This window comes from Podarcis vaucheri (genome assembly GCF_965113315.1).
Source record: "Podarcis vaucheri genome assembly, chromosome: 3".
NCBI classification, from domain to species: domain Eukaryota; kingdom Metazoa; phylum Chordata; class Lepidosauria; order Squamata; family Lacertidae; genus Podarcis; species Podarcis vaucheri.
In genome coordinates, this window is record NC_138761.1 from 17816856 (window position 1) to 17829683 (window position 12828).

Consider the following 12828-nt stretch of genomic DNA (forward strand, 5'->3'; position numbering starts at 1 on the left):
ACCGGCTCTTGTGACCTATCAGACTCTGCGCCAAAGACACGAGTTGTACTTGTGTAAGTTTTGGGCTGCTGTGTTTCATAGTTACAGGGTCATGGTGACTCACAAGTCCCCCTTTGCTGCAGTAAGCAAAGTGGGTGAGATTTCTACCTAATTGCCAAATTCAGTGGTCCCACCTTATGAGGAAGCTGCTCAACAGCTTTAGAGAAATATATTTAAACAGGGGCACTCAAAATAGCCTTAAAACAGGAAGGAAGACAGCTATATCTACTTGTGGGATATTTGCTTAAGAATCAGAAGACAGATCCGATTATGTTTTGAAGGATCCCAAATATTCAGAAAAGAATATAATGCAAATCATAATTTTGAGGTCTTGCACAGATATATACACCATACATATCCACAGGAGTCTACAAGTCTTATGCTCCTAATCACATTTTTTTATATGGCATGATTTCATGCAGCAAAACACATACAACTGTGTTACTCACAAACTCATGATGAGGCTCTGTCTCCTTTCTTAAAGGTGGATCAAATTTTACTTGGCCAACTGTCGAAGAGAATAAATGAAATATTCAGAAGTGAGGTCAAAGCATGTAGATACATAAAATGATGGTAAAAGCCTTTGGAAAACTAGTCAGAAAGGAAGCATCACATCCAGTATTGTATCTTTCTAACAAGTCTGTGTGTTTTGCAACTCTGGGCACTTGGTTTCCAATTGGTTTTTCAAATGCTTCATATCCTTGGGAATACAATGAAGCACTGAGGAAACAGAGCCGCACGGAAGAATCTAGCTCAGCTATGGGCAGTACAGTTAAGGCAACCAATAGCTATGGAAGTAAAGAAACTATATACTTCTAGCAAGACTGAAATTTTAAATCTATGATCATCTAACATAGACTGGGTGGTAATGAGCTAATACAAATCACCACCACATGTGTGGATATGGAAGACAAATTCACAATTAAGTTTGAAAACTTGCGTATGTACTTACAGTTTATTTCAGAGCGTGTTTTTTCTTCCCTCACATTTCTGCTTGTCGAATGAATTCTATGAGGCACAAGAAGAGGCTAGGGAAAATATATACATAGTTTAACAAATGAAAAGACAGGTGTTCCATATGCCTCTTGTGAATATTCTTTAAAAAGACCTTTACACAAAATTCTGTATATTGAAAATAACTACATATGCACAGATATTTATCATGACTGAAACTTCTAGTATGAAATGAGGTGGAAGTACAACAGAATGCCCTCCTGTAGAAGCAGCAGTGTAAAAGCATCCTGTGAGTTTAAGCAACTTTAAGACATAACTTAAAATTCAACGGCGGAAACCCTTGTGAGTTTCAGATTAAGATTCCACATTCCAAAAATAGCACTATCTCCCAGTGGAAAATTACATTCAGATAGAAACCAAGTTTCTATCACTTTATATAAAAGTCCGTCATCCACAGGGACATAAGTTCTTGGCAGACTGATGTCTACTCCATTGTCTCTATTTATGAGTCTAAACCCGTCACTGCTACTAATGGTATACTATTAATTTTGAAGAAAGCCTTGGGCAAGTCTTTTTTCAATTAAGGGCTGTTTTCTTTCATTTTCGGAAGAATCCTCCTTTGTCATCAAAGTCACCTTTACTAGTAAGGTACTGCTACTGCAAACGTATTGTTTGGTGGAAACTCTTACGGCGAGGTATGTTTTAAGTGAACTGCATGAATAGATGCAGACAGACAAGGTGATAGTGACATTCTATTTAGTTTTGTAAGTGTGTGTTCATCAGCAACCAGGATGGCTTGGCAAATGGGTCTCAGGAGGGAACACAGAGGCCAACGGTGGTCGCTAATATGCTCTCCCTCTCTCCTTGTTACCTGTGAATCAGGGCAGCAAGCATGCTATAAATCGTAGCTGTTGTAAACAAAATCTGCCCTTATTCTCTTATGCGGGACACAAGAGCCCTTATAGAGTCCTTTGTAGGTTCTCCATTGGTAGGAGAAAATAACAGAGGCCAACCAGAGAATATTGAGAAGCAAAGCAGCTCGTAAGCCTGATCTTTTATTAAAGCTGTTGCAGCAGGGTGCTCCCCTCACACGGAGGACGGAGGAGGACCCAGAACAAAGGTGTGCCTGCCCTTATATAGACATTTAAAATTCTTTGCCCTGGAGCTCAAGACCACCCCTCCATACATACATCACAGGGGTGTAACCCAAGACCACCCCCCACAAACATCATACCTACATCACAGAAAAGGTGATCTACAACAGAAATTTGAATGCTGTTGTTTTTCCTGTCTGCCAGGTTATCTGATAATGCCTTTGCTGATTGCCTTTCCTGGTAGTCTGGCCATTCATTTGAAATGGTGATTACCCAATTCCTGAGACAATGGGAAGGTTCCCTCAGCCCCTCCCTCCTTGCAGAGAAAACATTTGGTCAGTTTGGGAGTCAAAATGGTTTCAGGATGGTCTTCCTGTGCTGCTCCAAACATGTGGTCCACATATCTATGTACATGCTTGGTTGGTACCTTTATTAACCTTTATTTTATTTTTTATGACCTTAAATTTTTTATTACATAGCAACAGTGAAGATTACAGCCACTGGCTGAAAAAGGGACCCTTACCTTCAAACTAGTCAACTGATTTTTTTTGTGGGGGGGGGGGGACTAGGGTAGCATAAGCCTGCTCTGGAGGCACCTTGCCCAGGTGCTAGCTCTGCTTTACCACCAGTTTCTCTACTTAGCTCCCCCAATATGGGTGCATTGTAAACTTGTTGGGGTGAATTACAAGTAGAAACCATTCCAGAAGTTATGCTTTCAGCAAAACTAAAGTTATAAAACCTGAAATAAAGATTTTGCTATATAGGCGTTTAGACGAGACACTGAACTACAGCCCCCTCTAGCAACCTCATGTATTTATCTCAGTGTTATAGGGATTAAATCCAAGTAAGCTTCAGGATGCATCCTGAAGGGTAAAGCAGCCTAAGCTAGCTAAGAATGTATCCCAGCTTCACATTGTAATTAGCCACTAAAGATTTCCCTCTAATGCTGCTAAGTGGCATCCTTATCAGTCAATCAAAAACAAACCAGCAGTTCAATACAAGGCCTGGAAACTGCCTTATTGTTTCAGATAACTAGTTTGTGGAAACAGATGAGGAAGTGTCCTAAGCTCCGTAAGCAATGACGTAGTAACAAGTAATAATTTAAGTGTGAGCATCTTCAGAAATGCTTAGGCTGCAAAGAGCTCCATCTCAGTGAATTCATGGCAAATTAGGGGACTGGAAGATTGTTTTCCTACAGTACAGTAAAAGGATTTTGGCTGCTTTGAGTCTAAAGAGTGGAAGGTTCACAGAATCTCTGAGTCTTTCAATATTTTTTTAGACAACTAAAATGTGCATTGTCAATATATACTGATGCAAACCTTAACATGGGAGATAACCCACAGCACACAAGCTATGCAATGATGGGAGATGCAACAGTAACAAACTGCTTGGAGCTACAAAAAAGCCTCTAGCACACTATTCTGAGCAGTGCTAGTGTCTGTTGCATGGTCTCTGGGCTCTGTGGTGTCTCAGAGACCAGCTAAGTCTGGGGCCCTGAGGATGAGGGCAAGAGAAATTGTGCCCATCGTCTGGCATTTATTGTTGAGTTCAACTAGTAAGCAGAATAAGTGCAGCATAGCAGCTAAAGAGCATGAGTCCGGTCTCTTTGGGTAAGTCACTCTCCCTCAATCCAAGATACCTTTCTCACCAGTTTCACTCATTCATGAGACAAGCTCTAGAAATTCAGATATTCGCAACCATCCTCCTTATCCTCACATTACCTGACATGGGGAAGGTGTCTCAGATATAGCTCAGATGTTTTACAGTGGTACCTCGGGTTACATATGCTTCAGGTTACATACGCTTCAGGTTACAGACTTTGCTAACCCAGAAATAGTACCTTGGGTTAAGAACTTTGCTTCAGGATGAGAACAGAAATCCTGCTCCAGTGGTACGGCAGCAGGAGGCCCCATTAGCTAAAGTGGTGCTTCAGGTTAAGAACAGTTTCAGGTTAAGAATGGACCTCCGGAACGAATTAAGTACTTAACCCGAGTTACCACTGTATTACAAAACTGCAAATGCACTGACTTCTATAAGAAAGAAGTATTCTCACCTCAGGATCATCATCATCAAAATCATGATAGGTGGAATGATCAGGATTATTCATTTTATCCAACAGTTCAATAGCAAGCGTCCGGGTCAAGGGCTGGGTAACAAAAGGATGCTAAAGAGACAAAATGAAGCAGGAGAGAAAGCAAATAGAATATGCATTAGAATTTGAGAATTTTAACATAGATAGAAGTTGGGCAAGCTCCCTAAAACCAACAATAAAAACAATGTTTAAGTCTCCCCAAGATTATCAAGGCAAAGTTCCGTCAAGTGCTCACTTTTCCTGCCCACTCCCATATGGGAACACACAGACTAAAGAAAGAAGCAGCAGCTCATATGATTCTATGTATAGGGGAAGAAATCAGATAAACAAAAATAGGTGTTCCATAGGGCCTCAGCACACCAATCGTTGAACCAACTGGATACTGTATAACATATTACAGTGGTGCCTCGCAAGACAAAAAGAATCCGTTCTGTGATTCTCTTCGTCTAGCGGTTTTTTTCGTCTTGCAAAGCAAGCCCATTGAAGGATTAGCGGATTAACGCTATTAGTGGCTTTTAGTGGCTTATCTGCTGATCGGATCAGCTGATAAGCGGCTTAGCGCTATTAGCGCTTTTAGCTGCTTTTAGCGTCTTATCTGCTGATCGGATCAGCTGATAAGCGGCTTAGCGGCTTACAAAAAGGGGGGGAGGAGAAAAAAAACAGCAGGAACTCGCAAGACATTGTCGTCTTGCGAAGCAAGCCCATAGGAGATTCGTTTTGCGAAGCACCTCCAAAACGGAAAACTCTTTCGTCTAGCGAGTTTTCTGTCTTGCGAGGCATTCGTCTTGCGGGGCACCACTGTACGCCACCCCAACCAACTGGTTCCCCCCACCAGGAATGATTTGCCTCGGCACCTCCTTATGGAAGGTTTCCTCACATAAGGACAATACTACAGATAGCATTTTAACATAGTGGAAAACAATAAAACGTAAGTTATACCTGTAATAGTTTTTCAGCTGTGGGTCTTTTCTTAGGATTCTTTGTAAGTGCCATTTTCACAAAATGGTGGAAGCTATTTGACCTTTAAAATGTAATTGCAAGCTTTAGAAGGTTATTTGGTGAATACAATAATCAATACAGTGTGGCTATATAACAAAGGTATTTACCATTTCATTTTGTCCTTTAGCTTGGGAGACTGAAAGTTGCTTTTTGTCATTAGAAATAGTGCTCTGAAAAGCAAGAACAGTTGTTACTTGCTATTTAAGAACTACAAAATCGATATTATTTTCTATCCAGGAACAAAACTCTGAGATGCCTTCAGTAGGGGAAAATATTTTTTTGTTTGTTTTTTGTTTAAAAAGGAAACAAAAAAACAACACCCCACTCTATCAATGGGCCCATAACATCCAGGTAGAATGCACAAGGCAAGAATGGCAGCTATCTGATTTACATCATAAATTAAATGCAACAGCAATGTATTTGGGGTTTTTTTAAAAAATGTTGTGTCTTTGATGACAGGGGTACCCATACTTATTTGAGGCCTTACTGTTTGGTTCTGTAAAGACCCTGTGCACCTGGAACACAGCTCTTGCAAACACGACTCTAATTTCCCCCATCAGCTGCCTTGGCATGTGATCTTCTGAGAGCAGTGCAAGAGCCAAAGCTCTTCAGCTCTTACATGCAGCACTCTGGATGGCTCTTCTTCAGGTCTCTAGCACACAGGCTACATCAGGCATAGGCAAACTCGGCCATCCAGATGTTTTGGGACTACAACTCCCATCATCCCTAGCTAACAGGACCAGTGGTCAGGGATGATGGGAATTGTAGTCCCAAAACATCTGGAGGGCGAGCTTGCCTATGCCTGGGCTACATCTATATGTGATAGCTCAGGAAGAAAAGTCAAAAAGATGCTACTGGTAATTTGCAGGACATCTACTACTGAATGGCTGAAGCACAATCAGAAGACAGCATGTGTGTGCAGGGGAAAGGAATGTAAACCAAAAGCTCTTGAGAGACCTGAAGTCACCACTGCTGCCCATGTCTGAAGGTTCATTTTTCCATCCCTCTATTGTCTCTAGCTAAGCAGGCTTTTATGATAGCTGAATATCTATTTTGGAAAGAGACTTTAGAAATGGCAACCACATAAACCCTAAGGGAACTATCCCCTGCCCACATTTTTCATATTTGAAACTGTTCCAGAGCGCTTTCCTAGAGACATAAGGAAGAAATAAAGGGAAAGAATCGCACCTTTCCTTCTTTTTCCTTCCTCTATCAAACAGTTGCCAAAGCTGACTGTGCAGGCCATCTGTCAATGGACAGAAAAATGCAAACATGCAGGCAGGTTCTGTATTCTGTGGTTAGTACGTTCTTTTTAAGAAAACCTGCAAATCACATGTATCCCGTGGTAGTTATGTTCCTATGGATTCTAAATGCCACCTGAGCATTCCAGCTTTACATACATTTACCAACCTCATTGGATGCAAGTCAAACATAGGGGGCTGAAGTTCTGCTAGTTCTATAGCAGTTATTCCAACAGCCCACAGGTCACAGAGCTGATTATAGCCACCCTTCCTTTCAACTGCAGCAACTTCAGGGGCCATCCTAAAAATCAGAGAACACTAGATTGGAATATGCAGCAAGTTCTAATTCTTAAATTTTGGAAACACAATGCAGCCCAAGCAAATTTCAGTGTTAATCTCCCTGTTGTTCATTACACTTTTAATTAAGCCAAACACAGCAAATGCCCTCCTACCTTCACGAGTCCCAATGCCAGGTCAAGGTTGCTGTTTTCCCACTTTGCCTGCCAACATTTCAACCAGCTATTCTAATTGTATCATTAACATTTTACAACATTTATCTCCATGCTGCAAGATCTATAAATACACACCCACACCCTCAACTGCTTTTGAGGACTCTTTCTTTTGGGTACCGTATTTTTCGTCCCATAGGACGCTCCGTCACATAGGACGCACCTAGTTTTTTTTTTGGGGGGGGGAAATAAAGGAAAAATGTTTTCCTTTATTTCTCCCCCAGAACCAGGTGGGGGAACAGCGGGATGGCGGCGCTGCGCCTCCCTGCTGTCCCCCGAGCTTGTGGGGGTGGCCGATGTCTGCCCAGCGCGAGGGGCGCTCTGCTTCAGCGCGCCCGGTGCTCCGGGAAGCAGGCTGCTATCCACAGCCTAGACAGCCCCGCGGGAACTCCCGCAGGGCTGCCTAGGCTGCGGATGTCTTCTTGAAGCCTGGAGAGCGAGAGGGGTCGGTGCGCACCGACCCCTCTCGCTCTCCAAGCTTCAGCGAAAGCCTGCATTCACCCCATAGGATGCACCCAGATTTCCCCTTCATTTTTGGACCTTGCAGATTCTTGACAAGATGGAATGTTTCAAGAGGTGGCAGAAAGATATTTCGAAATTTGTCTGGCAGGGCAAAAAGCCCAGAATTAAATTTAAAATATTGACAGATGCAAAAGAAAGAGGGGGTTTTGCCCTGCCGGACTTAAAATTGTACTATGAGGCAGCAGCTTTTTGCTGGCTGAAAGAATGGATGCTCCTCGAGAATACGGACATTTTGGATCTGGAGGGTTTTAACAATGCTTTTGGTTGGCATGCATATTTATGGTATGACAAAGTTAATAGTATCTTTAAAAATCATATTGTTAGAAAAGCACTATATAATGTTTGGATAAGATATAAAGATTTGTTGGAAAACAAAACCCCTAGATGGGTGTCACCAGTGGAGGCTAAAGCAGTGAAGAAACTCAATATGGAGGTCGGATGGCCGAAGTATTGGGAAATTTTGGAACAGGATGGAGATAAGTTTAAACTACAAAGCCAGGAGAAATTGAAACATAAAGTACAAAATTGGTTTCAATATCGCCAAATAATGGAGTTTTTTAAACAGGATAGGAAAATTGGCTTCCAGGTGGAAAAATCCAAACTAGAAACTGAGTTACTAGAACCCAATACTAAGAATTTATCTAGAATGTATAACTTGTTGCTGAAATGGAGCACACAGGACGAAACAGTCAAATTGGCTATGATTAAGTGGGCACAGGATGTTGGGCACAATATCATGTCAACTGACTGGGAATGGTTATGGAACACTGGTATTAAATTCACGGCATGTAATGCCTTAAAGGAAAATATTATGAAAATGGTTTACAGATGGTACATGACTCCAGTCAAGCTGGCAAAAATTTATCATTTGCCCGATAATAAATGTTGGAAATGTAGGGAGACTGAAGGCACCTTCTACCACCTCTGGTGGACGTGCCCGAAGATTAAGGCTTTCTGGGAAATGATCTATAATGAAATGAAAAAGGTACTTAAATGTACTTTTCCTAAAAAGCCAGAGGCCTTTCTCTTGGGCATTGTCGGCCAATTGGTGTTAAAAGGGGATAGAACTTTTTTTATGTATGCTACAACAGCAGCAAGAATACTCATCGTGAAGTATTGGAAGACACAAGATCTACCCACTCTGGAAGAATGGCAGATGAAAGTGATGGACTATATGACATTGGCTGAGATGACAGGCAGAATCCGTGACCAACGAAAGGAGACGGTGGAAGAAGATTGGAGAAAATTTAAAAGCTATCTTAAGGACTATTATAAACTTAATGAATGTTAAAGTGTTGTGGTTTTTAGAAGTAAAGGGATACAGTGATATAAGGTCAGAATATAGAGAGGAATAAGATGACAGAGGTTGGAAGTAACAATTGGGAGTTGCTAAAAATTATGGACATTGGGATGCAGAAAGGGGGGGGGAAGGGGAAGTCCAAGAAAAGAGGCTTATGAAAATATGTTATGAAACTATACGTGTATGTTTGTCTTTTTAAGTGTTTGTTTGTTATTTAAAAACTTTGTAAAACCAATAAAAATTTTATAAAAAAAAAAAGAAAAGTGCGTCCTATGGGGCGAAAAATACGGTAACTGGCAACCATAACTTTGCCCAAGTACTGTGTGAAGATTGAGAAAGACATGCCTACTGCAAGTCCTTCAAAAACGAATCCACAATCCATGCTGAATCCCCTACTGCCCAAATGCTGATCGAGCGACAACCCACAAATCCTGATTCTGTCATCTCAAAACAAATGTTACACAATTCATAAAGGTTTCCCCATCCACCTCAAGATAAAATGCAGCTCAAGTTATATTTTTATCCATGCAACAAGTATTACTAAAGAAAGGACAATTACCAATATGGTGTTCCAATGAAAGATTTCCTTTTAGCAATTGTAGCTGTTATTTGTGCTGCTACTCCAAAATCAGCTGTAAAAGATTTGCAGGCAATGTGATGTAATAATTAACATACTTCTTGTAACAAACAAAACAGTCATAGTTTTATGCAGCCCAGATATTTACAAACTGGTTGGAACAACCTTTGAAAGCCTTTTTAATCTTTGTTTCATATTTCCCTCTAACTATGCAATTATACTCAAAGTGCAAGAAAGGCCACATTAAGCAATTCTTTCCCTTTTCTAAGACAATTAGTCTTTTCATTTTGAATGGGCCACCTTACAGCCTGCTCCTGCACCCTTCTATTTCTTCCTTCTATTGTCTTCATCTAAACTGTACAATAAATACTGGTCACCATCCAAAAGAGCCTCTAAGTGTATGCAGGTGAAAAATTCACATACAAACAAAGCTTTCTAGTTTGCAGCCCAGCAGTTCTGACAGCTGAAGAGGAAAGCCTTCTTTGAAAAAGAAAAAGATGAACAGCAGCTTATCTCTGCAACCATTCTGGTAAAAACTTCAAAGCAAAAACTTGCCAGGCACGCATACAACTTCTTTGGATTGTGACTGTACGCTTTCTGCTTTCCTAAGCAAAGCTACAAATAATGATATGATACTTCGCTGCTCAACCATCTGGATGATCGTACCACAACATATAGCAAAGTATATATAGAAGTGAACGTACCTACCTAATTTCACATAGCCGTTATCAGTTAAAAGAATATTTGCTCCCTGGAGGGGGGGAAATGGCAACAGACAGCTTTTTAGACTTCATGTTCTTTTAACTGTTTTGACACAACAAACATGCTACTTAATATTCAGAATATAAATGCTAGGAATGGAAGAAAACTATAGTGCCATACTTGCATATATTTTTTTAAAAAGGATGGCAACTGTAGAACCATATTTGCAAACGTAAAGAGAGGGGTGGCAAGCAATACCCACCCTCAGGGTGATGATTACAGAGCTGTCCACCCACATATCAAGACAAATTGGAACCAATGCCTTAAATAGGCTATCCTAATTAGAAAATATGTCATCATGAAATATGGCACAGCAACATTGCTTTATTCTATTAAGTTAAACTGGAACTAAGCATACTTCTGCAAAGATACACTTTGGCTCTTCTTTGCCAGTAAAATAGCATTTTGGGTACAACAAACCACAGATATCCTTTACAAGATGTTGTTCAAACAGAAATAACATATGGTGCTTCCCTAAAATCATCAGCTTGAGTCCTCATTAGCCCAAGCCGACTTCAGTTCATAAACCCCCCTGAGGTTTGACAGACCCTGTAAGAATGGCAGGTTGATTTCACCCAAGGTGATTTCAGTCGCTAATGTAAATCAGTGATTCCTCCTCCCCCTGCAACCTCCAGCATCAGTTCACAGAGACCTTCAACTCCCAGTGTTCCAAACCCAGGGAGATGAAGGATAGTACTTTCTTCAAACTGTCAAACCTTGGTATAGATCCAGAAAAGCTTGGGCACAATGGAACTTTCTTGATCTCTTTCCTTTCTGCACTCCCCGGAGTTATTCCTAAGGTAGGAGGGCCTTCTGGAATATCACAGGACTGCAACACACACCCCTTAAATAGGAAAGTGTCTTCTGCTTATGCAAGGGGAACTCTAGATTCCACTTTACGTCTTCATCAATTTAAACTGTATTTTGCATCATCCACATGCAGGACAGATATAATTCCACAGGAACAGAATAGCCATTATAACATAACAAACAAAACCTCTGCCAAAGCACTTCACTAGACCTTTTAAAAGGACATTTCTGCCTCCTCCATACAACACATTTATATGATCCCAATTTTTAAAACTGATGGGACTTAAAATCATATTTCATGATTAACATTTTAACATGAAACAATTCAAAGAATCACCTACCTTTATGTCTCTGTGCATTTTTCCTCTACTGTGAAGGTAATATAATCCCTATAGTTAAAAAAAAAAAGCCATTGGAAAAAGTTGCCTGTGTAAATTCATGTTTTATTCTATACAGGGGGAAAACCAACTAGATAAAAAAAAGCTAAATGGTCTCTGCTATGTGTCTTGATTGTATTTTCATTCACATCACTGCAGGACCAACCTACATTTGAAAGGCTGACAGAAGGAATAAGGAAGGAAGCGGAAACAAGACAGGTTCACTCTCTCCTTTCAAGGCAAAAAGTCGGCAGTGAACATCTTCAAAAAAGCATCTCAGATGACTCAAATTTAGGCAGCGGCAAAAACCATGACAGAAGCCCATAGCTATACTGAAGCCTGCAATCGTAGGTAGTGCACTTATGTTCCTTCCTTCTGAGCAAATGTGTTTGGAATTTGGGCGCTGCTTGTACTGGCGGTTCAACAGCAAATACAAATAATCAGAAGTACGCAGGAATCTTTTGTGAGCTACAGAGCAGTACATCTGATGCCTAAGGTTCTAAGCCATAAGATAGGTATGTCTCCCTGCAGCACCCTAAGCCAACACACACATATGTAATACATAGGCAAACGCATAAGCTTCAGCACGGACTCCTTTGTGGGGGAGGCAACTAAGAACTGGACAAGAAAAATATGTAGCAAATTTGGCTGGGAAACCCAGCCAGATGGGTGGGGCATAATAAATAAATAAATAAATAAATAAATAAATAAATATATATCAGCAGAGCAATACCTAGAATTAATGAACAATTCCGCATCTGTCGGTATTCAGCAAAAGCATGGAGACTTATCTTTTTTCCTCCAGATTATTTCCATGCCAAAGGCTAACAATATAAGAATATTCACCTGTAGTGTTTCTCTGCTAACATAAGCAATTTGCTGCTCTGAAAGAGGTCCAGTTACTAGAAGAAAAGAGCCCCCCCCAACAAAAAATTAGAATGTTCACCACAATTTCACTGTTACTCTTTAACACCTCACTGCAATTTCGTTCCCTTATCGTTTCTCACATGCGTGTGCATGCACACACACAGTTAATATTCCTAGCCCGGAAGCAGAAGAAATACCACCACTAATATTCCTAGCCCGGAAGCAGAAGAAATACCACCACTAATATTCCTAGCCCGGAAGCAGAAGAAATACCACCACTTCACATTTTGCCAGAAAGCCAAGACAGGCTCACATATAAGGATTTTGGCTGGAATTCGTAGTGATGCTCCAAACGACCAAGGCACAATTCTGTTTGGAGGATGTCTTACCCCTTTTGCCCAGATTAGAAAAACATAACAACAATGTTTTTCACGTACTGGGTCCCAAAGCGTGAAACTCCCTACCTCCATATATTGGCCTTTGTTTCTCCCTGCTCCCCCTTACAGTGCAGCTGCAAACAACCCCCTTTTTGTTCTATACTTGGCTTTCAAGAGTTGCCTTTGTTTTCCTTTCCATATCTTTCTTTTGCGACGTTTCTCCCTTTTAAAGAACTTGCTTGGTATTTTAGGATATTTTATTATTTCTGTAAATCCTTGTCTATTCTTTCTCAGGCCCCCAAGAGTGA

The 12828-nt window shown here is 40.8% G+C and overlaps 1 protein-coding gene across 9 annotated transcripts in view; it reads right to left on the minus strand.

Annotated features, from left to right (window-relative positions):
* MAP4K3 (mitogen-activated protein kinase kinase kinase kinase 3) overlaps nt 1-12828 on the minus strand; it is a 76613-nt gene that overhangs the window by 40598 nt on the left and 23187 nt on the right. For 8 of the 9 annotated variants that reach the window (XM_082217428.1, XM_082217427.1, XM_082217431.1 and 5 more), the window contains exons 5-14: nt 12123-12178; nt 11241-11288; nt 10036-10078; nt 9310-9382; nt 6589-6720; nt 5286-5348; nt 5119-5200; nt 4141-4251; nt 992-1067; nt 489-547 (exon numbers count right to left, since the gene is read on the minus strand). In XM_082217428.1, the coding sequence (XP_082073554.1) occupies nt 489-547; nt 992-1067; nt 4141-4251; nt 5119-5200; nt 5286-5348; nt 6589-6720; nt 9310-9382; nt 10036-10078; nt 11241-11288; nt 12123-12178 (743 nt within the window). Of the gene's footprint in view, nt 1-488; nt 548-991; nt 1068-4140; nt 4252-5118; nt 5201-5285; nt 5349-6588; nt 6721-9309; nt 9383-10031; nt 10079-11240; nt 11289-12122; nt 12179-12828 lie in introns of those variants that run through there. The other variant, XM_082217435.1, reaches the window with a different exon arrangement.